A 25,042-nucleotide genomic window follows, 5' to 3' on the forward strand; every position below is an offset into this window, starting at 1 on the left:
TCACCCTGCCAGGGCTTCTGAGTGAAGTGGCTTGTGATGAAGACTGTCCTGTTACGTTCACATTAATGGTGCTGAAGTCTTCATAAGGCAGGTCTGTTTATCAAGGGGCACGTGCTTTCACTATAAATATGCCACGGTTTAGTGGCATCATCAATAGCTCCACTGGGGGAAAATACAAAGGTCTCATCGATTTTGCTTAATGGAACATTTTTATGGTAAAAATTTAAAACATCCTCAAGTAATTTTTATTAATGCCAGGCTTATTTATTTATTTCTTGTTTTCCTGGACCTTCAGTGAACTCAGACATAAAGCATATTAAATTTTTAGTGACCCAAAGTAGCAGGAGCTCTTTTTTGCCCCTTTTTAAATGAACTGGCTTTTGTAGTCATGTGGATTTTCTTTTTTTAAATATCTGGGTGACACACCAGACTCTCAGGATGAGATCCTTCTCTTCCTCATCTGAGAATCAGTGTGGTTTCTGTTGCCAGGCTACTCCCATTACAGCCCCGGGGCCTTGTTCATCCCTCTTTCTCCTGTTGTTTGACATTGTGGCACTTGAGGGAGCAGAATCTCAGGGCGCAGGTTCAGGGTAGTAAGCCTGTTCCCGTGGTGGTGTGTGGTGGGCATATTTCACATGCATTTGGTGTTCCTTAATAACAGAGGTGTTTTGTTTTGTCTTGTCTTGCGGTGCTGGGTTCTGAACTCAGGGCCTGTGCGTGCTAGCCAAGCAGTCTACCACGGAGCTGTCCCCAGCCCCCCACAAAGACTTCTTGTTTCCAAAGCTTTAAATGGGCTTTCAGGTTTGCCTGATATCTGCGTCCACACTCGGCAACCTGAGAGGATGACCGTCTCGTTTTGAGCGCTGGCAGGGCAAGGAATATGGAAACAGCGTGGAAAAGCTTGTTTTAATTTTTGACAATGGAATTTGTCATCTGAGCTTGTTTTCAAGGCCCTTGATAATTTTCAAAGTATGAAAATGGCTTGTGGAGTCAGAAATATTAGTTCCATGCATATTTTCGTGTCTTCTTTTTGTGGTAGAGGTTTGTCTCTGTCTGGACCTTGCATCAGGAAAAGGCCCGATGTGGACCCCCATCTGGGTTTGCACCTGGTGGTCCTGGTGGTCTGGGGGCTGTTGAGGGGATATGTCCCCACGAGCCCAGCCAGCCCTGAAGCCTCGTGCTCTTCCCACAGGCCCGTTCATCAGCGTGGTCCTGTCAAAGCTGGAGAACATGCTGGAGAACTCCCTGCATGTTAACTTGCTGCTTATTGGGATCATCACGCAGCTAGCCAGCTACCCCCAGCCACTCCTGCGCTCCTTCCTGCTCAACACCAACATGGTCTTCCAGCCGAGCGTACGCTCCCTCTATCAGGTATGGCAGTGGGGCCCATCTCTCTACCTGCAGATTTTCTGGGTGCTGATATCTGGGCTCCTTTTCTCACAATCTTGTCGTTATTAAAAAATCCCCCTGTCCTAATTCATTTGCTTTCCTTCCCTGTCCTAATTTGCTGGCTCTGTAGATTATTCTAGACAAACTGCAAAGCTTCATTTAGTTTGATGTTTTCAGGGTGCCCTACCAAGAACACCCAGGCAGTTAAAAATGAGCAAATGCCTAATATCATAATAGTTCCCGTAATGAGGGCTGTACCTGAAAGATACATGGATGCTGAGAGTGGAACTCCAGTGTGCAGTATTTAGCATCATCAATGTGTTTGACAGGTCCTCGCGTCTGTGAAAAACAAGATCGAACAGTTCGCCTCGGTGGAGAGAGACTTCCCAGGCCTCCTCGTCCAAGCCCAGCAGTACCTGCTCTTCCGGGTGGACGTGTCTGACATGACCCCTGCCGCAGTAACCAAAGGTCAGCCAGCCCTCCCCACCGCTTCCTCCTCAGCTGATCCTCCCGCCACCTGAATGCTAGTTTGTGCTCACAGATGCTGCTCTGGCTCCGGGGCTCCCTTGGAGCATCTGAAGATATTTTTGTTTTTATGCAACAGGAGGGAGCCTCCTCTTAGTGTCCATAAGCCTAAAGGGGGTCTGCCTGGTGCTGGCTGGTGCCCTCAGTGTCCTTAAACCTAAAGGAGGGTCTGCCTGGCGCTGGCTGGTGCCCTCAGTGTCCTTAAACCTAAAGGAGGGTCTGCCTGGCGCTGGCTGGTGCCCTCAGTGTCCTTAAACCTAAAGGAGGGTCTGCCTGGCACTGGCTGGGCCGTCCTTGGGGGTGGGCTGCGCATTCCTTCCCCACAGAGCAGCGCAGGGGAGGAGCTGACTGTGGTACTGGCAGCCTGCAGGAGGTAACGCAGCAGCTGCGGGCCACAGAGGCGTGGGGTGCCTTCCCTGTGCATTCTTTTGGCCAGCCCTGTCCTGAGGAGGGTATCTGTTCTCTTTATTGTGTTTTCAGAGACTCTTGAGCCAAAAATATAAATGTGCTTTAGGACTCGGACGGGAGGCTGTGGATCTCAGTTGGGAGAAGGAGTTTCTGCTCAGCCTGATTCCTGGCAGTGCCTTTTTGCCAGCTCTGGAGGAGGTGTGGGGTGGGGTCCTGGCAGAGCCAGAAGCCGCTAGGTGGTGGGTTGGTGCCACTGAGGAGGAGGTCCTGCTGGCCAGCCAGGCCTGGAGCACCTGGCTGTGCCTCGTGTAAGCTCCGGTGGGACAGATTTGATGAGCATTGCCATTTTCTGAACCGTGCCGTAGGCCCTGGTGAGCACAGACTAGGAAAGGCCCAGTGTTGCCCTGGCTTTTTTTACCTGTCTGCCATGGACAAGCCAGGCTTTCTGGTGGCAGGAAACAAGAGGAGGGCCCTTCCTCCTGGGCTAAAGGCAGGTGATCCAAATAAAGATTGGGCATGAGAGGCTGAAATTTAATTCAGGGCAAGTTTTAAATTTTTTAAAGAAACTGAAAAAGAACCTAGAAACTCTGTGTCACTGTCGGATCCTGCCTCTGTGTAGCTCTTTGATCTTGGTACTTTGTCTCATTGGGCCCCACGTCCCTGGACTTCTTTGTCCGTCTGTCTTGGTGCTGGGGACGGAAGCCAGGGCCTCCTGCATGCCACGCTCTACCAGCCCCTCCCTCGACTCTTAAATAAAGAACTCACCCCCCGCCCCCAGCCGTCCTTTTTTGGCTACAACCAGAAATCTGGTTGCAGTGAGCGCTAAGGGTACTGTGAGGTGCCACTGGCAGGATGAGGGGTCAGGGTTGGAGCTGCTGGGCTCTGAGAGAGAAGGCACGGCCCTTCAGGGAGGGAAGGGAGACGCCAGAGCTCAGTGGGAGGCGAGCCTCGAGGCCCGCGTGTGCCCGTGGACGTTGGTCTGCTGGCTGTGCTCCTCCCGAGCAGGCAGCTGTGCGGTGCCTCGCCTCGTGGGAGGAGGTGTGGCAGTTAGCACTCGCGTGTGCCAGACCACTGCCAGAACAGCCTTAGAGCCATTCGTGACTGTGCGTGTGCACCCGGCCCAGTGCGGCTGGTTTTGCCTGGTCCCGCTTGCATGGGCTCTCAGTGGGTGACACAGGGTCGCCCCGGCTGGTCAGTGGGTTCCCAGAGCAAGAGCAGGAGCGTGGAAAGTCTCCTGGGGCTCAAGGTCAAAACTGCTGCTCTCTGCTGGCTGGAGCAGATCTCAGATTCCCAGATTAAGAATGGAGCAAAAGGCCCTTGTGATGGGAAGACCTGCAAAGAATTGTGGCCCTCTCTGCAGTCCACCGGACAGACGGTGGCTCCAGGCTCCTCGCCTGGTCCCCTTCCCCAGACTTGGTCTTCCTTTGTATTTGACGATTCGTAAGGTGCCTTCCCCGGGCAGTCAGGTTTTACTGCTGGACAGCACTCTGCAGTGGGCAGGAAAGGTCCCCTTAGCTCCATATCCACGTGCAGAAGCCAGGTCCGAGGCCCAGGGCAGTCAGCCCACACCGCGAGGCTCACGTGCAGGAGGCGTTCATGGAGCTGAGTGCACACGCAGCCTGAACCTGTGCCGGGGTGAGGGGTTGGAGGGGCAGGTGGCAGTGGGCGTCCCACACCTAGCTTTGTCCTGGCTTCAGACTGTCTGGCAGCCGTGGCTGCAAGATGTGTGCTCAGGGACTTGTCTTCCCACGTGTGGTCATCAGATTAGTCAGCTGGGATCAATGTGTTTTAACGTCCGTGATGCTCAGGGGACTTTGGCTTGTAGGAAGCTTCTCTTGGGATATACAACTTAATTTTTAATGGAGTTTTTCAAATTAATCCCCTCACTTCTTTCAGGTTAGCGAAGTGACACCCTTCCTCCCAGCTTTAAAAATCTGAACTCCCGGAGTGGGATGGTTTCCTGTCCCTTCTAAAAAGCTGACTTCCATAGCACTTCCTGGGACGCGATCGCCTGTCAATGAGTCAAATCTGGGAGGCCTGTTCCCGGGGGGACACGGAGCACCTTCCAGTTAGAATCATGTGAAGGCCACACGTCTGGGTCCCCAAAGGCCTGCCCCGAGATGCAGGGTAGCAGGTTCCCTCCTGACTCCTGACAGCTCCCCATCTTAGTCTCGAGCACCTTCTGTGGCAGCTCTTCAGGCCCCGAGGGTCTCCTGTGCCCTCCCCTTCTCTGCCTGGGGCTGGGCTTGCTTGGGCTTTTTACCAGGGGAGGGGTGCAACTCAGGCGCTGGCACCGAGCCGCTCTGTCATGTCACCTGTTCCTGCGCCTCCTGGCAGCTCTGCTGAAAAACAGGCTCCTCACTTCTGCTTCCAGCAGCAGGAGCGGACTCCCTGTCGCCAGCTGCCTCAGTGCAGTCTTGAGACAGTGGTCTCTGAGGGACAGCCACTTCCCAGGCGTTTCTCTCTCCCCTCAAGTCTGTGAAAAGCAGAGAGCGGTTCCTTCTGCTTCGAGGCCTTTCACTGAGCTCTTCTCTAGAAGGGGAGGCAGGGAGGTGTCATCCATTTTGCAGAGAAAGAACGGAGCTTTCCGGGATGAGCTGCTTGCTAGGAGGGGTCGGCCACTCAGGTCTGCTTGCCTTGACTCGAGAGCTCGCCGGCACTTCGCGATGCCCCGAGAAGCCAACACGCTGGTGGCCAGCCCGCGTGGGTCGGCCCCAGCTGCTGGGGGACCGTGGTGAGGACGCCCCTGCTGGTCCTCGCCGGCTGGTGCGCTCCGCCTCCATCAGCAAAGGCAGCTTTGATTCTTGGATTCAAGCTGGGTAAATAAGCCTGAGCAGTGACACTTTTTACTCACAGATCAAGCGAGATAAATGAGCCACAAAGCCCTTTTCGGGGAGAAGGGAGGAGTGCATTTGAATGAGGAAGGCAGAGAGGAGGACTCCATGGAGCGTCGGGAGCACGCAGGACTGGCGTTGGTCACGTCCGTCCTTCATTCAGCCCGTTTACTGGCTTCTCCGAGGGAGGTGTTTAAGGTCACCTGTCAGAGGGGGACTCAGCCCTCAGAAAGCCCAGACAGCACAGGCCGAAGACAGCACTGGCCTTAGCTGGGCAGTAAAATGGGGCAGAAGCAGAGCAGGGAGTGCCTCCAGGGGCAGGAGCTGGTGGCCTGAGGTTCACCCAGCAGGCCCTTTGTCCTCCATCAGTCCTCACCACAGTAACTCTGTGAGCTTCTCACAGGCGAGGAGGCAGAAGCACAGAGTGGTAAAGCAGCTTGCCTGAAGCAGCTCAGCCTCTTAACCACTGCGGTGCCTCTTGGGTCTAGTGAGAGTGAGATGAGGAGAGGCAGAGGGAGGAGTTCCAGGCACCTGAGCGTCACTGGGCCCTTTGGAAAGCAGCAGTGCCTGAGGGCCCGGTGGGGGTTGTGAGGGACAGCCCCCAAGGGTGACACACCTCAGCCACCTCACACTTCTGTTGCCGGCCTGGTGGGAGTTTCTCCTGAAAGGTGGTGGAAGACAGCTTCTCAACAGCTTCTCCAGTTCTTTATGACATGAACCATGATACGCTTTAATCTAAAAGGATATTTAAGGCAATAAAGCAGAAGATTTTTTTTTTTTTTAACACTGAAGACTATAGGAGTGCAATGTGGAAAGTACTATAAATGTCAGGAATTTTTAGTACTGCAGTTAAGCAACACTCTGAGAAGAGTGTTGAAAAATGGAGCTGAATTCTAAAAAGCAGCCAAAATAATGAAGAGCTTGAATATAATGATTTAGAAGGAGTAATGAGACCGTTTGGATAAGGGGCAGAAGGTGGCATAAATAATTCCTACAAATATATGAGGTCTGGAGATGTTCAGGAATTAAATAGTCAGGGAAGTTGAACCATTTTAATTAGTAAAACTGAGTTGGTATGAAAATGCAAATCGCTTGCATGTGATGGAACTTGGGCTCGTATCACCGAGACCCACGTTACTGAAACTCAGATGGAAACCCCTGGAAACCTTGCTTCAATGTCAGCTCCTGAGCTGTTCACTGCCCCTGGCTCCCAGTGGTTGCAGGGAGTCCCTGGGCTGTTCGCAGCATCCGATGTTCTCTCCATTATTCTGGAGCTCAAAAGGCATCTTTCACTCTCCTCTTGCATGGAAGGCTGGAGAACCCACCTAGGAGGAGACTGGGGTTCACCAGGAAGCCCTTGGGGCCTGAGGGGTGGTGCAGAGCGCACAGAGCTTGAGTGCTGGAGCCGCATCCTGTGACCAGGACTGCCCTGGTAAAGGTGGGATGGTCAGTTCAGCACTGGAAGCTTGGGACAGCAGCAAGCCACTGGATGTCCCTAAATAAACGCCCCGGTATAAGCCAGCCCCACACCCGGCCCCTGCCAGTGGCAGGAGAGGCCTTGTTTCCCCGCCGCCTGCCCTGCGTCCCGGGCAGCATGGAGGTTCCTGTCTTGTATTCTTTTTGAGACAGGGTCTGGCTGTGTCGCCCAGCTGCCCTTGAACTCCTGGTCTTGAGCAGTTCTCCCCGCCAGCCGGGGCTAGAGGTGTGTGCCCTGCACCCACTGGGAGGTGTCCTGACCGACCTATGTTCTTGCCACAATTTCTGCTCTAGATTCTGTTTGGGGTTTTGGAGAAACGTCTCCTGTCCCAGGCTGTCTGCGGACTTTGTCTGCTGGGCAGATCCGTGGGCCAGGAGTGCTCACGAGCCGCGTCTTCGGGATTCAGTCCCAGGACCCACACTCAGGGCTACCCACCCACCTGCGCTGCAAACACTTCACTTAAGAGGGCGCGTGGAAGGACACAGTCCCATGACGATTTTCTTCTTCTTTTTTTTTTTTTTTTTTTCAGATCCCATTCAGGAGGCTTCCAGGACAGGAAGTGGCAAGAACTTTTTGGATGGTCCCCCACGAGTGCTTCAGCCCTTCCTGGCCAACAGAGCCAAGGTGGTAGGGGCACCCCCAAACCTGCCCCTGCCTGTGAGGAACACCATGCTGGCCGCTGCGCTCTTCCCCGAGTTCCTGAAGGAGCTGGCTGCCCTGGCCCAGGAACACTCCATTCTGTGCTACAAGATCCTGGGTGACTTCGAGGACTCCTATTGTTAGCTTTTTTTAAAAAAAATATTATTTTAATAGAGATTCTTGTATTATAAGGTTAGAGTGTCTTGACTGAATGTTAAACGCAAAGCTGCTTATCAGAAACTTCTACTTTGATATTTCCTGACAATACTTGATTTGCAGGGAGGGGATCCTCACGCGTCTCCTCTCTGGCCGGGTCTTCCCACCTACCTTATGGAATGTAAGTCTCCTCAGCTGATGGCTCCCTTGGCAGGTTTTCTTTGCTCAGTTCTTCCTTCCACTCGTGGTTGTCATTTCCCATCCCTTTGAGTTATGCAGTGTGGAGCTCAGATGGCACCAAGCAAATATTGGGGTTCTGTGATCTCCAGGGACGCCCAGTGGTAGAGGGCTGGCTCTTCGGCAGCACATGAAGAAGGTGCACCTGCAACTGCCCAGATGCTCCTCCTGCTGACGTTTGGCTTCCATGTTGTAAGAGGGGAGAATAAAGATGGAGCTCCCCTCACCTCCGTCACATGAGCACGTCATGTGTCCCTTTGAATTTTACTTCCAGGACTTGTATTCTCTCAGCATGTATTGCCCTATGGTGCAGGAAAAGCCCCAGCCTCAGCTCTCTGCCTGGGAAGTCATGTGTAGGTGGAGAGAATTTGGAATGCAGGGAATTCTTTCTTGTTGCTCGAGAGTGGTCCTTAATTGTCGCCATCACACTACCTAAACACTGATGATAGCCGTTTTTTGGTAAGATTTGCACAGAATGACATCTGCCTGTGCAAACCGTGACACTGGTTTTTAGGAGTTGGAGCAGATGAAGAAAGAGCATCTCATACCTGACACAGGAGGATGATGACATTGTTTCTCAAAGTGTTTTATGAAAAATGTTAACTTGTGAAGCTGTTCCTTAGCAGGCTTTTTTGGGGGGAGGGAGTAGAGTTGGGGGGGCGCAAAATATAAGGGCAAGCTAAATACAGCCGTAAAGATGCTGGTCTTTATTTTAAATTTTTTGCTTTTGCTAATGCGTTGCACTTTATGGGTGTCAGCAGGCACCGAGCAGCCTGCTTTGGGAGCTGCAATGTAATGCAAACAGGTCACAGGGAGCCCCTCGAAGCCAAGCGTCTGCTGGTGGCTTGCTCTGCACAGAGCTGGCTTGTGAGTAATGGGCATCATTATTGGCCCCCTGTGCTGCACGAGAGTCTCTTGCTACTTCTCCCCTGCTGCAAGAGGCGTGACTGTCCTCAGAGCCATGGCCCCCGAAGCTACCACCAAGAGGGAGATGCACAGTAATTGTGGGCTGAAGATGCAACCATCAGCAACTGGTATTTATGGATGTTAGAGCCCACACCCCTCTGCTTTGGGCCCAGTTCTACAGGGGAGACGCAAGTGAGGATGAGCCTCCCTGTTTGGGGGGAACTTGAAAGGCCTGACTCCTTCTGTTCCCTTGGGGTATCTCTACTGAGCCCTGCGGGCATCCACAGGCCCAAGGCTTGTGCCTCCAGAGCACCAGTTTGTCTTAATCTGGCCCCTTGCTCAGGAAGAGTGGAGGAGTTAACTGCAGAGGAAAGGGGGCCCTTTTGTGCTTCAGGGATCTGGAAGCAGCGCTGTATGGAGAGAGTGGAGAGGTGGCCCGTGGGATGAAGCCCAAGGCCACCTGTCCCAGCTGGGTGAGCTGGTGAGCTGGTAGGCTCCAGCTGGGTCATGTTTCTAAGCAGAAACGAAGACGCCTGTTCACGGCACAGTTCTGACTTCGTGTTTGCTGCCTTGGACGGTGGTTTGCCAGCATGCTCTCTGCTTCCTGAGGCCAAGTTGTATTTTGCACAGTCCAAAAGTCTCCATCAGGAATAGAGGTAGAGAAGGAGGACCAGCTAAAGATGGAATTTAAGCTGTCATTTAATATCCTTGAACTTTGTTTTGCATTGAGTATTTATCTGATTTTTGGACTCTGCAGGTCACATACCGCTGAAGCGGAAATGGCATTCTTGGGCTTTTGGGTTTGACGCTCCTCCCTCTCCATTGGTGGCGTTGATTCTAGAGTCTGTATTTCATTATGGAACACCGTGGCCACCTCTGTGGAAGGCGCCCATTGGCAAAGAGCCTTTGTGCCTTTTTTTTCCCCCCCCAATATGTTCACAGACTTACTCTAAAGGAGGACAGAGATGGCTGGAGACCAGGATGAGAGACAGGAAAATTTAATTTCTCATGGAAACAAACTTCTATGATGGGATAACTCTCCCTTGCTTCCCTGTTTGGAATTGGAAACTGGCTTGTTTCTGAACCCACTGCAGTTCTTCTTCTGACGGTTATAGTCAAGGTTTTATAAAACGAAGTAAACTGACTGGGGCATAAAGCATCAGAAAACCCATGTGGCTGAGTGACACAGCCAGGAATGGGTTATTCAGGGAATGGTGTACACAGGCCAAAAGAAAAACAGCAGGGGGCTGTGCTATGAACAGAAGAGCAGATCCTGAGAGATGAGAGACGTGAGCCTTGTTCCTGGAAGGCGACAGATAGCAGGCCGGCAAGGATAGGAGCTTCTTGGTGGGAAAAAGGGCTCAGGCAGTGAAGTAGAATATTCTAGTTCTAAATTAATTACATAGGCAAAGCCCTTAAAGTACACTTTTTCTTTTTTTTTTTCTTTTTTTGGTAATGGATTTTGGGGAAAAAATTTTAGATTTTAAAATGTGGCCCAGGGGCATGGGTCCTATGACAAGCCCCCCATCAGCTGCTGATGTACTTGCTGAAGAAACAATGGGCACAGCCGCAGCCCAGGCTGGCGTCACCGTGTCTAGCCCGATGCCTGGGCAGGGAAGGCAAGTCAGGGATTCCTGGAACATCACATTAGCCTTAATTCATAATTCAGGGTCTGATTTAGCGTTCTCAACCAAGGGAGTTTTATGGTTCAAAACATGTGAGACTCCTGGGATATTTAAAATTGATTTTTGAAAATGACCAGGTAAATGTAAAATTTTAAATAAATTTCAATTTACGTTTAGGCTAAAACATGGCTTCATGGGGGTAAATTAGTTTCCCAGCCATGAAATGGAGAAGCTGGGGTTAGACGTGATCTTCTCCATCACTAAATACTTCTTTCCCGCAGTATTTCGAGGCCTTGTGAAATTGTACCCATTTTGTTCAGCACTGTTTTGGAAGACACCTTAACTGGCTGAGGTTGGAATTGATGTCTGTCACGTGTTGGGATGACACGCTGTACTTTCACAGGCCCTCAGCAGGTGGCTTCTCTTTAAGTCAGATGTAGTTATTTTCAATCCACTGAGACATCCGGAAAGCGTCCTCTTGTGACGAGAATCTAGAAACAGGGTAGGTGGCTATCTGGGTCACTTATCTATCTGGACAGCCAGTGGTACTCAGGGCTGGAAGTTGTTGCTCCCTCCGAGCCCCTTGGCTGCGGTGGTCCTGCAGGTTGTTTCCAGATCTGGAAGTTGAAGGTTGTGTGTGGGCTGCCCGTTCTGGATGGGTGGGGAAGCACTGCCCCAGGAGGGTGGGACCTGCCACCAGCGTGCTGTTAACCTCTGTGTATGCTCCAGGTCTCATCCAGGGCTGTTCAGTTTAATTGCTACTTACCAGCCCTCTGTTTACTGAAACGGCTGTCACGCTTGCCATTTGTACCAGTTTACTGCAGGACAGCTGTTACTGCACGTGCTACTTCAAGCCACTGGCCCAGGCCAGTGTGAGGTGTGGGTTGCTGTGAACCGCAGCCAGCTCTGTCGTCTTAGCTTTTGCTGAAGCAGTGGTCCTCTGGAGCCTGAGGTCACACCAGCTTTGAGCCACTGAGAAGCTACCCTGGTCTCTTGCCTCAGCCTTCAGTCTGTAAATCACACAAGCAAATTGCCCATCAGTTTAAAACAATATGACACACCGGTTTATACTACACCCTGAAGCCAAGTCAGTGAGGAAACGTTTTAAGAGAATGGTGTTGACTTTTAAAAAAATTATTCTTCTTTTTGAATGGCCATCATAAACCTAATGCTTTAGAAAAAGCTCTTATAAGACTGAGAATGGTTTTGGGGATAATTTTGCTTCAGTAAATCCTCTCTTCGTTCAGGCATTTTATTAGGTCACTGCTTGTTTTGGAGCAGAGATTATCCTGGCAGCTCATTAACTGGATAAACAGGGCTTCAGCAAGGATTTTCAGAGAGGCTCTTCAGGGAAAAGAAGGACCAGGACAAGGTTGGGGGAAGCCGTCAAATCTTTAGCCTTTTGCTCTCAGAACCCCCCAACTGATGATTTTAGATATGCCTGCCCTTTCCTATCCTGTGGGTCACTGTGAATTGTGTTCTTGCCTTAAAAGATGTGGGTAAACCGAACTGTCGCTCACACAAGTAACCAGGGTTCCATCAGATGAGTTCCATACGCATTTCAGGCATCTTTGGGGAGTTGAGTTACATTATCACTTCAGAACCTGACAGGTGATGGAAGCTCCTAGGCCAGATTATAAATTCCATGGAGCTGAGGCTGTGGGAGTCTGTGCTGCTGACATTTTGCTGGGACAAGTAAGGCCCACCTGTAACTGGGACTCTTGTCCTGCAGATGTTTTTAAGGAGGGATATGGTGTTCTTACGTTTTTGCCCAGTCATTTGACTAAAGGAGGCAACAAGAGAGTTTCATTCAGATACCTCCCAAGCCACAGTCCAGGTCAGCTCTGCTGACGATCCACAGTGCAGCTGCAAAACCTGCAGCAGCCCAGACCCGCTCCTGCCTTGGCTAATGGAGAGAGAACGCTACCTTCCAGAAACAGCATTTTTTCCTCCCCAGTAGCCAGTGTGTGGAGTCCTTGAAATGATGGAGCTGAATTCAGGTGAAATGAAAAGTACAGTATTGTGGGTGATGGCCATACGCTGCGTTAACTGGCCACTGAAGGTGTTCGCCTTCAGAAATTTCCTGGCTTTCTTCCAGATTAGCAATAACTACTTTAAAAAAAACAAAGGTGGCTGGGAGAGGGACCGCGGCTAAAACGTCCTTACCTTGGTGTAATGATCTCAATTTTTCCATGTACACCCTGAGAGGAACACAGGTCTATTTAGATGTCTGAGGCAAAAAGCTGCATTCTAGATCCAGAACTGAAAATCCTAGGAGTTGGCAGCCTCTTTCTCAAAGGGGCCTTATAAGGACCGTCCATTAATTTGTTTTCCAAATTAGATGAACTCTTACTGAACACTCCCTGTGCAGGGTCTCCTGGGGGGGTCTCCTGCCCAGTGCCGGCTGACACTGTCCCTTCCCACCAGGACCAACCAGCCAGCACCGGGAAACAGCAGAACACATGGTTCGGGTCTGACCAGGTGGATCTGGTTCAGGCTGTTCTGGGCGAGAGCCAGTTTTCCAGCACATTCTCCTCCCAGAGGCTCCTCAGAGCCTTAGCATTATACACCCCGCCTACAGGTGTGTGCATTCCAGTGACAGATGGCAATGGCTTCAGCTATGGCACCAGCTCATACATTTTAATGAGATTTCCCCTAAATGGTACAAACAGAACCAGTCTAAATTCACACTCACGCAAGAATGTAAAATTGTATTTCACTGAGGCCGTGAAGGAGCGCAGCCGCACTTGGTGAGTTCCTCAGGGTGTTATGTAAACATCTCTTTCCAATATCTTAGGTTCCGATCTCAGCTGTGCCATGCCCCCCGCCCCCACCCCCCAGTATCACTGATGTCAACGAAGTGTGGTTTTCAGGATTTCAGAAGTTGACATTCCGAAGGACAGGCAGTTGTCGGAGGTGGACAGGAATTAGCCTTGTCACGTGGCATTTTTCTCTGGGAATAATCAGTCCACGGGCAGTTTTCACTTGATGTAATAGTTTCGGTGTCTTGACTTGACAGCACCCCTATGTAAATCACCCCCATGATTTGAAACGATCTGGAAAGATCTTCCAGTGCTTTCTGTAAGGCTTGATGACCAAGAAGTCAGAACTTTTGGTAAAAATGGAGTCTATAAAGTAAAATGAGCTTTACTATTCTTATAAAATAAAGGTACTGCCAGAGGAAAATCTCAGAGCAACCATGCCCACCTGCAATTCAGAGACTTGCAGAGTGAGTAGGGGCTCTCCCTTTCTCTCTGGTAGAGGGTTAGTGAGAATGACAGACCCAGCAGTGTTCAGTATTGCAACAAAATGTGGGGTAGATGGCTTCCTGGGCGAGGAACATAGTCTCTTGTTCTAAGCCACTGATTAAAAACATTTTTTTCTTTAACATGTTATCTCCTTTTGCTTGTCTCAAAGCACACAACTGGTGTCCTCTGTCCCTGCCTTTCCTGGCTGGGCAAGAGGGCACTGTTCACTGCTGAGAGTCCCAAGCACCTGTCTGTGGGCCAGGAACCACAGTGGCTCAGCTGGCGTTGCGCAGGGGTTGGGAGCCCACCTTTCTGCCCTTCCCCAGTGGCCCCGGGACGGCATTCCCCCAGTAACTTTTCAGTTCTTAGCAGACCGGGGAACTCATTTGAAAGTCAGGACCTCCATAGGTTTCCTTCCTGTGCTCAGGTCATAGTTAAGTACTTTTAAAACAGCATTTGCAAAACTGGACTTTCAGGAAGCACGAATCCAAGGTACCAGGCATGTAAGGAACAAAGTGGCATCCAGTGCAACAGAGAAGTAGCCTTCCTGTCTCGGGAGCACAGGCCACACAGCCTTCACCACCCGACTGTCAGCTACACCTCAACTACTGTTAAAGGTCAGGGTTTTGATTTAATAGTTTATAATCTTACTCTTTTCATGCAAAACAAATCAATGTTACAGCCTTTATCTTTTTTGGTCACAGGTTGGGGGGCTTGTTGACTAGACAATCTTTGAAGTGTAAGTTAATTTTTATCTGATATTTCAATATATATTTTATTCATTAAAATTTATTTGAAAATGTCTATTATCTTTTTTTTTTTTTTTTTGTCGTCTTAAAAAAATTCTTTCTCAGATCTCTGCCCTGGGATGGACGTGCACTACCACTTGCTCAGAGGACATGTGGTGGCTAATGTCCTCCCTCCCCACTCTCTCGCGCTCTCCCTAACAAATGCATTCCACTGCACGGGTCACGTTGTTGCTTGATCTTCATTAACCTGTCTTTAGGTCTAAACACACTGCATCCAAGTTGCAGCCTCTCTCAGCTGCTGTTAATCCCCAGCACCTGCAATCTGGGCCCTCGGCAAGTGCTCGAGGATGTCTGTGAAGGAACAGCACAGTGAAGGTTCTGGAAAGATGGCCTGGTGTTGGACGCAGTTAAACCTTTTATTCCATTAGTTACCCCACAGTAGCACGTGCTGTTTTCACACTGATGCTGCAGCTCCCATGGAGCTGTCGGAGGTCCATGAAGCAACAGGTGTGGCGCAGGTGTGTAAGCCGATGTCTCCAAGGTGTGGCCTGGGCCCGGGACTGAGACGTCAGCACCTGTGAGTCCTGTCAGGGCCACGCTGTGCTCCCGTGGGCAGAGGGACCCCAAAACATCTCACGACCGCAGTCTCTTCTCCAGTATGTCCTTTATCAGAGCCGGATCTGCTCGGCTAAGGGTCGCTTTCCGGACCAACCCAATCAGCTTATTGATAGCTCTCGAGTTTCCCTTCTTCACATCCATCACCTTTAAAGATAGAAATGAAGAAGAGACAGTGAGCCTCACACCCAAGCACCCTCAGCGAAGGTGGGAGTTAGCTGCAGGTTAAACCAGGAGGACAGGGAACCCCTTGTGAGCGGTTCTAGGCTCCCCATGCACGGGAGCCAGGCCACTCCTCAGGGCACCATCGTGACACGAGGCTGGTGTCTGTGAGTCATCCTGAGATGGGCCACCAAGTCCAGGTGCGGGTAGCTCTACTTCTCAGTGACAGTCGCCAGTTGCTGGGACATGAGACTCTCCTCCCCCACTCCCTGCCAACAAGATTCTCTTATCAAAAAATGAATCTAAAAAATGGCAACTCGTGCCGTCTGGGTGAGGGTGATCGCTGGGGACAGGCGGGGGGAGATGAAGGCAGGAGGTGCTAAATCCTGTCAAATAACCGCCCACTGTCGGGGCCACCCACTCCGACCTCCTGCTCTGCAGCCTCCCCTCCAGCAACAGCGAGTGCGCATCTGCACTCAAGTGCCGCAGGACGAGTCTGAAACTAAGAGTGTCCTTATCAGTCACTGCAGAGAAGGCAGGACGACGGAGATTGCGGGACCCGGTGCAGGCTCATTTTCCTTATCAAGAGCTCTTTCCAGAGCTGTTAGTGTCCCCGGCAAGCCGATGGGAGGGTGGGTACTATTCTGAAAGAGATGCTGGCAATTTTTCACCCACTGAAAAAAAATCTCTAGCTGTCTGCGGGCTGGGCGGGGCTGCGGTGCCCGGCTCTGCGCACCGAGCGGACACGGAACGACTTGGTTTGCAGCCATGCTCCTGCCACAGGGCTTTCTCTGCAATTTACACAATTTTCTTTTCTTCCTTCCTTCCTACTTCTTAAAGGCACAAAGCTAAAGTGTTTCCCAAGCTCTTCCCTCTTGCAGCCCTGCCTCCTGGCCCCTGGGGAGGGTGGCAGTCCTCAGGGTGAACTTGGACGTGGAGGGCTTGGTACTCCTTCAAAGCACAACTCCGCCTAGGGGAGACGCCACGGCGGAAGTTTCCTTATAGGAAAAGGAGGTTGTGTTTTTCCAACATTCACCTCATTTCATCTCTTCTGACCTTAACCAAAGAGCCGACACAAATACTTAGGGACTTGGTGGAACGGGCCTCTTCCGAGGAAGAGCCTCCGGCCTTGTCCCCGCCGGCAGGGCAGCCCCGCACTCCAGGCTCCTGCGAACACCCTCCCTCCCCGTGACAGTCACCACTTGAGGATGTCCCTCCATGGTGGAGAGGCAGAGCCGGTCCAGGGCCTCTAGATCCTGCATCAGCTCAAGCTTCTGTTCGGAAACGACCTGCGCCGCCGTCTTCCCCTCCGCGCTCCACAGCTCCTGGAATACCTGGGGGGAGACAGGAAGCCAGGCTCAGCTCTGCCCACCTCCACGTGCGACTGTGGTGACACGTGGGGGCGATTCAATCAACACCCCACTGCGTGGGCCTGGCCCGGGAAAGGGCCCCTGCTGGCCCAGCTCCCGTCCCCCACCGGCCTCCTGGTGGGAGAGCAGGCTCGCTGCCACCCTGAATGGAGGCAGACACGCCCAGAGTGGCCCCCCAAGCAGGCACTCGCTTGGTGAGGGGATGAGAGGACTCTGGGGCCAGCCAGGCACCCACTGTGCCAGGAGAGGTGGCATGTCCTCCCCACCTACAGGAGGGGCCGTGGAGACACAGGACTCCTGCTGACCACAGTCAGAGAGCCCGTGATGGATCTGCCTCATGTCCACTGAATCAGTGGAGGTGACATTCAGGGGAGGATGGGGCCGCGTGTGGGCTGCAGGAGGGGGCGGGGAAGTGACCTAAGACACACACCACAGTCCACAGGGTCCTGGCCACCACCACCCCCGACAGGTGGAGCTGGACCCAGATCCGACTAGGAAAATTAACCGTCAATGGTCCGTGCCTTTTTCCACTTACGAAATGAAGACGACATTTCCCAAACTGGTTAAACCTGGGGGAACGGCAGTCATTTCTAAGGTGGCATCTCCCTGGCGGTTCCCCTTCCTTGTCTGCCTAGTGTGGGCAGAATGTGGCGGCTGTGGCTCCTTCCCTGGGGGACTCCCGCGGCCCCTCCAGCAACCCCTCTCAGCCTGCAGCAGCCATCAGCTCATGGGGGACACTCCCTGCCACTGCAGTGACCACGGTGTCCAGGAGCCCCTCCTCCTGGCCTGGTCATCTGTGCACACGCCAAGGCCATGGAAGGAGAAGGATGCCCTGAGTCTCACCAGGACTCAAAATTTTCCTCCATCGGAGCCACAACAAACCCCAAGCACTTATCCCGGCCTCGGCGGGCGCCGGTGCTTCCTGCAGCACCCCAGACCTGTGCCGACCTGGCGAGGTGCCGCGGCCCCTCTAAGCTCCCACAGGGCCCCGGCCCTGGCTGCTCCCGGAAAACCTGCCCCTACTCTGAAAAAATACGGAACACAGGCTTCCAGTGCAGGCAGAAGGTGATCAGTGAGGCTGAGGAGGAGGGATTGGGGGCTCCACGTGCTTGTCCACGGAGTGTCAGCAGCATCGAAACTGGGGGTCGCAACAATTTTTATAGCAGTTTGCCCTTCGGCAGCTGCCCCAAGAGCAAGGCTGAAGAATTCCTTTGCCCCCTTTCCCTGATATGTTTATTTTCTTTGAATTTTTAAAAACATTTTTCTAATTACAAAAAATGTTCACTGCAGGAAAAAAGGAAATGTATAAAAGATACAAAGCAAGCACCTGAATTCCGTTCCCGCCAGACAACCCATGTCAATATTTTGGGGTTTTTCTTTCCCACCCTGTTTTGAACCAAGGCTGCGGCTGGAGGACGGGTGCAGTTGTGTCCTGTCTTTTCACTTACCACAGACGTACCTTCTTATATTAATCAAAAATCTAACACCCATCAGCTGCCTCTCCTGATGTGATGGGATTATCCCCGGCCTGGAGGTATTTAGACTTTGGTTGGCTTTCATTTTATTTGTAGACTCCTAAAACAGAGTCCCTGGCTGGAAATGTCCAGCATTCAGGGAGAGAGACGAGACTCAGAGCTTGGCTCCCAGCAGCAACCACCCGCAAGGACGGCTCAGCAGGAATCCACGCAGCGCCATCCTCCTGATAAGGAGGAAATGCCTGGCGACGAGGCCCTTCCTCCTCACCAGGCCTGGAGTCTGCGGGGCACTCCCAGGTCTGCCCCTGCATGTGCCAGTGCTCCTGGCCCTGGAGTGCCGGAACCGGCCACTGGCCCCCGAGGGGGTCAAACCTGGCCTGGACCTGGTGTGGCTGCGACCCGAGCTCAGGTGCTGACTGGATTTCCCAGGGCCAAAATAACCACAGCAGTGGTGACATGCCTGGGGACCAACCAAACCACAGCACGCAGACGGAAGAGCAGATCCCAGAGGACAGACGCGCTGATGTCCTGTGGTGACGGGGACAGAACCCAGGGCCTCCCGTGTGCTGGGCAAGCCACTGAGCAATGTCCCCAAGCCTTTCCCCAAAATTTTATTTTGAGATAGAGTCTCAGCTGCCCAGGCTGGTCTCAAACTTGCGCTCCTCCTGCCTCAGTCTCCCCAACAGCTGGGGTTGCAGGTGTGTGCCTTGGCACCTGGCCAGCACGCATGGCTTTAAATGCAGCGAGGCTGGCTGCTTCCTGAGAAAGGGGCAGGGGTGGGGTTCAGCAGTGACGCTCCAGACTGACCGGTCAGCGGCCTCCAGGAGCACGTGGGGAGTGTCCCTGACTCCCAGTTAGAACACGCCAGCGTATTAACCTCGCAAGTAGTCAAGCGCCACCGCCGAGACCCAGGGATGACACGGCAGACTCCCACTGTCCAGTCCTGCCCTTGGTCCTTCTAAGACAAGGACTGTGCAGTCCCCGCTGGGCCCAGCAGGGAGGCAGTTGCCAAGGGGTTGGTCCCGCCTTGGCCAGATCTGCTCCCCTGGGCCTCTGGCTGTCGGGCCTCGGTGGCTGCAGGGTCTCCTGATGCAGCATAAACCCTCGGCTGCTGCCTGGGTCGAATCCCACCCCGGGAGGTGCTGGCACACCTGTTTCTGGCCAGCAGCACGGGCTCAGGCCCTGCTGCGGCCACCCAAGACGAGCACCAACAGGGACCTGTGAGCGCCATGCTGGTCCTCTCTGTTCATAAATGGCCACCAAAAGTATGTGGCAGTGCCCACAGCTGAGAAGCGCCCAGACACACTGGAGCCAGCTTGACGGATGTGGCAGAAACTCAGCCCTTGGGTCCCTGGGGGCCGAAGTCACACTCTTCTTAACTGCCGCCCAACTGTTTCTCCAGCCCAGGCTACTTTTAAAAAGTACCTTGAAGGAGGGCGCCAAGGCCCCCGCGCCTGCGCCGCAAGGTCAGCGCAGAGGCAAGCCTGCCAAAGGAGGGCGGGGCTGTGGCAGCTGCGGGAAGGGGTCCCTCTCTACCAAAGCCACGCACTGTGAGAGGCCCCCAAGTGACACGCGCAGACCTGAAGCACCAAGTGAGAAACACGGCAGCACTGTGAACGCACCGCTGGTGCCCACACGTGACCTTCCCTACGTGAAGAGGTCTCCGGGGATCTCTCCCTAAAGCAGACCCCCGAGCACAGAGGAAGCTGCTCAGTGGCACACTTGTGTGACAAATGTGACCGCCCTCTCTGTGAACCCCAATCTTGCCGAGCCTCATGGAAACGTGAACTGGAGACAGCGGGCCATCTGCAGTTGTGTCCAGGTGTGCAGAGAAGAGACACCCACACCTCGAGGTGTGATTTGACCAGCAGCCTGACCACACCTGGGTGACGAGCAGCTGGGACATCCTGGGATGTACTTCAGGTTGGCTGTGAGTCCCATGGTCTGGAGGTCTGATGTGTTCAAACTGGCCCTGTCCTTAGATGAGGAGACAGGGACAGCCACCTGCCCCTTTAAAACACAGACCTATCTTCTGAGGGGAACACGGGTGATCCTGTCTGCAGTCACCAGGAGGCTGCTCACCACGACACACAATCCTTCGGGTTTCTATTTCTGTTTCTGAAACACGGGCCCGCTTCATGGCAGTGAGCTCTTCACCGCCCTGGCCCCAGGAGCTGAGGGCGAGGCTGGAGTCTCAGAGGCCCTGTGGGAACAACTGCGAGGAGGGCGCACTGACACGTCTAAGGGACAGAAATAATTGGCAAGGATGTTGGCAAGGGACAGGCAGAGAGAGACGGAGGAAAATCAAATTAGAACACAAAGCAGGAGCTCTGGAATTCAGGACAGGATAATTCTTTCCACACATCTGCCGTCCCCAGGAGTCTGTCACACAGTCAGCACCCTCCCCACCCCCGGTCATCCACCACTCCTGGGACCTCGTCCAGTTCTGTCGGGGGTCACACCAGGAACTGGCAGGACCAGAGGCCTTTGGTTCCAGCTCACGGGTTTCTGAAACCCAAGCTGTACTTGGATTCTTTGGTGAAATTCTGAAAAATTAATTACAACACTTTTTCTTTTTCAAAAAAGTGTACTATAAAGTAAGACACAAAAAGATGCCCCATGTCACTAGAGAAACACAAATCAAACACACGTGTGGAACTACTGCACATCCACCAGAATGGCTGTGACAAAAGTGCTAAGAATGCAGAAAAACTGGAACCTACTACACTGTAGGTGGGGACGTGAGATGGCACAGCCATTTGGAAAATAATTTGGCAGTTCCTCAAAAAAGTGGAACAATTGCCATATGACCCAGAAATTTCATTCCTACACGTGTATATCCAACAACTTGGAAAATGTATGCTCAAACAAAACTTGTACCTGAATGTTCAAAACTGCATTATTCATAAGAGCCCAAAACTCGAAACAACTCAGATGTTCATCAACTGCTGAATGAATAGACAAAATGTGGCTTATCCGTACTATGGAATATTACTGAGCCATAAAAAGGAATGACGTATAGACACATGCTACAACATGGCTGAACTCTGAATATCTTATGTTCAGTGAAAGAGCCAACACATAAGCCTACCTAGCCTATGAGTCCATTAATTAAATGTCAAGCACAGGCACATCCAGGGAGACAGATCAGTTTCCCAGGTGGAGGGGCTCATGGGGAGTGATGAGCCCAGGTTTTCCTTTATGGGGTGATGAAGATGTTCTGGAATGGGCAGTGGGATGGTGGCAACTCTGAATATACTAAACACACCAATGAGACTTCTCAAGATGGCCGACTGTACTGGGGGAGAACACTGGAAACCAGCAGGAGAAAGACAGAGAAGGCGTGTGAGACTCCAAGACCCAGAACAGCAGCAGCACCGTAAGAAACAGAACGTCCCAGCTCTGGCCGTGCTGGCTCCAGAGCCGGGAGCAAGGGCCTCCCTGCTGCAGAGGGACGGGGGAGTTCCAGAGGACTGGATCGGTGGGGTGTGGCAACCCGGCTCCCAAGAAGTTCGGTGACCGTCGAGGCCCGCAGCCTAACCGGAGGCGCGCCTGAGACCTACACAGAGCCTTGCTCTGGAAAGGATTTCAGAGTCTCCCACCAAGCCCCGGTCACGTGGCCAGGAACCATCAGGGCTATTTCTGAGCTTGGACTGCTCGAGGGGTCTGCAGATTCCCGTCTCTGAGGCCCCGACATTCCACCACACTGGACTCCTGGGCCATGAACACGACCTGGCCCAGGACAGTGGCTCTGGCACAAACCTTCTGAGTGCCCTGCACTGTAGGGGACAGGGATGTGACATGGAGGGGAATGGAAGGCACCACCCTCAAGAGATCGGGGAGCCTGCCCTCTGAGACCAAGGACATGACCCGTCGCCTGCAGATTCCTGCTGGTACCAGAACTGAAGCCATGCCCTGGCAGTCCCGCATCCCAGCACGCCCAGGCACCGGGCACTGGGGGCCGGGAAAGAAGTCTGTGGTTCCAGCTGCCGCCTAGCTCCTGGGCACACCGCCTCCCCCTGCCCCAAGAACGTCTGGAGAGGAAGTTTGCCTGGTGCCAGCTCTTGCTCCAGTGAGCACTTCAGCTGGAAGAATCAGAGGGTGAAAAGCCCTGGTGGTCACCCTGTCCATGGGTGCTCACAGCCAGGGAGGCCTTGAGAAGAATTTGCCCAAGATTCCATTGGATCCCTGGCCAGCACTACAGTTTAAAGAGCAGAATAAGAGTCCTTCCCATGGCCCATTCCCAGGGGTAGAAAACCTAATCAATGAAATAATAGTAGAAAATATCCCTAATCTTGGAAAAGACAAGGATATGCAGATACAGGAGGCTTACAAAATTGAATCCCAAGTAATGAATCCCAAATATTCATGACCAGAAAAGATCTTCACTATGAACATATTATAATCAAACCATCGAAAGGAAAAAAAAAAAAAAAAAAAAAAAGTAAAGGACAAAGAGAGAACTTAAAAATCTATAAGAGAAAGGTGTTGAGTCATATTTGAGGGCAGCCCCATTAGACTAATAGATGTCTCAGCAGAAACCATACAAGCCAAAAGGGTATGAAATGAAGTATTCAAAATCCTGAAAGAAAAATAACTATATCCAACAAGGCTATCCTTCAAAAATGAAGGAAGGGGTGAGGGGAAGAAGACCTTCCAAAATAAGTAAAAGCTGAGAATTCAAGACTACCAGAACCAGCTTTACAAAAGATGCTTATAGGAGTCCTACATCCAGAAGTGAAAGATAAGTACCGCTATAAAAGAAGCAAATGTAAGAGCCACTAGAAGAGTAGATATGCAAAAGAGAAATAGAAAAGAATCCAACATTATCAATACAGTAAAACATCAAGCCACAAAGATCAATGAGAAGAAAAAAAGAATAAATATTCAAAATGATGAGAAAAAACCAACAAAACAGGCATATCTGTTCTTTCCAATAATAACTTTGAATGCGAATGGACTAAGTTCTCTAATTAAAAGATACAGACTGGCTGAAGACATTTAGAAAATCGAAACCCAACAAGTTTTTGCCTACACAAAACTCACAAGTAAAGATACACAGACTGAAAGTGAAAGGATAGAAAATGATATTCCAAGAGTTACAGTTTATTAATGAGGTATCCCCCAAAAGTTCATGGGCTGTGAGAGCTTTAACCTAATCAGCAGATTAATTCACCTATATGGATTAACTGGGTGGTAACTGTAGGCAGGTTGGGTGTGGCTAGAGGAAGTAGGTCACTTGGAATATGCCTTTATATTTTGTCCCTAGTAAATGGAGCTCTCTCTGCTTTCTGGTTGCCATGTCCTGACCTGTTTTCTTCTACTATACTCTTCTTTCATGATATTCTGACTCACCTAGGGCCTATAGGTATGGAGTCAGTTGACAGTGGACTGAACCTCTAAAACCACGAGCCAAAATAAACTTTTCTTCAAATTATTCTTGGTTTGGTCTTTTGATCACAGCAATGCAAAAGCTGACTACAACACTAAACAAATGGAATCCTAAAGTGAGCAGGAGTAGCTATACTTAGAGCTAACAAAACAGACTTTAAGAATAAAAGTGTAAGAAGAGACAAAGAAGGTGACTATATAATGATCAATGGATCAATTCATCAAAAAGATAAAATGTTTGTAAATACAACATTTTATGCACCCAATGTTGGTGTGCCCAACTTTACAAAACAAACACTATTAGATCTAAAGGGCTCTCCCAATTGTCCCAATACAATTGTGGGGGATTTCAATACCCCACTCTCTTCAATGGACAGATCACCCAGATGAAAAAAATCAACAAAGAAACATCAAAATTAAACTACACTATAGAACAAATGAATTTAACAGAAATTTACACAGCGGCTGCAGAACACACATTCTTTTCATTGGTGCATGGAACTTCCTCTAAAACAGACCATATGTATTAGGTCACAAAACAATTTATGCAAATTCAAATCCTGTATCTTTTCTGATCACAGTAGAATGAAACTAGGACTTAATAGTAACAAACTTAAGAATTTATATAAACACACTGACATTGTACACTTTCAAATGAACAGTGGGTCACTGAGGAAATCAGAAGGGAAATTAAAAAATAAAATACAATATGTCAAAACCTGTGGAATGCAATTAAGAGCAATACTAAGAGGGAAGTTCATATAAATGAGTGCCTACATTTAAAAAAAAGAAGAAATGTTTCAAATAAGCACGTTCATTATGCAGTGAACTCGGAAAGCGGGGAACTTTGCAAAGGAGGTTGTGCGACACACCGCTTGGTTTTGAAGCGATCTGCCAGGGCTCCAGGGGCTGCCAGAGAAAGAGTGGCTGCCAGAGAAAGAGAACGTTGCCTGCGAAGGCTGCCCTGCCCAGGCGGCGAGTTGTTTGGATCCAGCAACAGCCTGAGCAACGAGGAGGGGACTGCCCAGAGGAGGTGGAGAGACAAGCTGAGGGGCGAAGTGAAGGTTCCAGGACTTCGGGCAGCTTCTCTAAGAAGGGACAACCTAAGGAGACTCGTCTACGAAGGGTGAGGCTCCCAGGCCCAGGAGAGCTACACAGAGACCAGCTGAGGGGTGGAGCGAAGGTTCCAGGACTTCGGGCAGCTTCTCTGAGGAGGGGCCACCTAAGGAGACTCGTCTGCAAAGGGCAGGGCTCCCAAGCCCAGGAGGTAGGTCCAGGCCCCTGGAAACCTTGCTTGGGAAGGCTGCCCTGCCCAGGCAGTAGTTGTGGACTGAGGGGAACCTCTAGGAGGGGAACGGACTAGCGAGACCTCCCCACCGGGTGGGTCTTCCCGAGGAGTGAGGTTTTCCCACAAAGACGGTAAAACCAGAGACACAGGCCCAAACAGGCACTGCCTCAGCCCGCAGTCAAGTTCCCCTTTGGATGACCATTGGTCAACAAGTAGAGGCACCTCTGCCTCTAGCAGGGAATATACCCCACCTGAAGACCACCACCCCTAGAGAGGCAGCTACCTAGGGGAACACCGAAGTATCAACTTCCTCTAAGACTTCAGGCTACTGCAGGATAAGAAGGGATACACTAGCAATCTTCAGGGACATTATAAGTCAATAGAGGAAATCTGCAACATCTCTGCAGTCCACTGATACCTGAACGACATGAGAAAACAAGGGGAGAAAATGCCTCAAACAATTCTGGATGTTATATCAATAAAATCCAATGACAGCATGGCAGAAGAAATGTCAGAAAGGGAGTTCAGAATGTACATAGTCAACATGA

The 25,042-nt window shown here is 51.3% G+C and overlaps 2 protein-coding genes across 8 annotated transcripts in view; one reads left to right on the forward strand and one right to left on the reverse strand.

The window, feature by feature from the left end:
- Positions 1-14,248, forward strand: part of Fhip1a (FHF complex subunit HOOK interacting protein 1A) — a 233,038-nt gene extending 218,790 nt beyond the window's left edge. For 5 of the 6 annotated variants that reach the window (XM_047566954.1, XM_047566953.1, XM_047566957.1 and 2 more), the window contains 3 exons: positions 1,193-1,371; positions 1,719-1,857; positions 7,163-14,248. In XM_047566954.1, coding sequence (XP_047422910.1) covers positions 1,193-1,371; positions 1,719-1,857; positions 7,163-7,416 — 572 coding nt within the window. In that variant the 3' untranslated portion in view covers positions 7,417-14,248. Of the gene's footprint in view, positions 1-1,192; positions 1,372-1,718; positions 1,858-7,162 lie in introns of those variants that run through there. The other variant, XM_047566958.1, reaches the window with a different exon arrangement.
- Gatb (glutamyl-tRNA amidotransferase subunit B) overlaps positions 9,998-25,042 on the reverse strand; it is a 92,676-nt gene continuing 77,631 nt past the window's right edge. For both annotated transcript variants that reach the window (XM_047566960.1, XM_047566959.1), the window contains 2 exons: positions 16,170-16,304; positions 9,998-14,955 (listed from right to left, as the gene is read on the reverse strand). In XM_047566960.1, the coding sequence (XP_047422916.1) occupies positions 14,827-14,955; positions 16,170-16,304 (264 nt within the window). In that variant the 3' untranslated portion in view covers positions 9,998-14,826. The remainder of the gene's footprint in view (positions 14,956-16,169; positions 16,305-25,042) is intronic.

This window comes from Sciurus carolinensis, chromosome 10 (genome assembly GCF_902686445.1).
Source record: "Sciurus carolinensis chromosome 10, mSciCar1.2, whole genome shotgun sequence".
Taxonomy (NCBI): domain Eukaryota; kingdom Metazoa; phylum Chordata; class Mammalia; order Rodentia; family Sciuridae; genus Sciurus; species Sciurus carolinensis.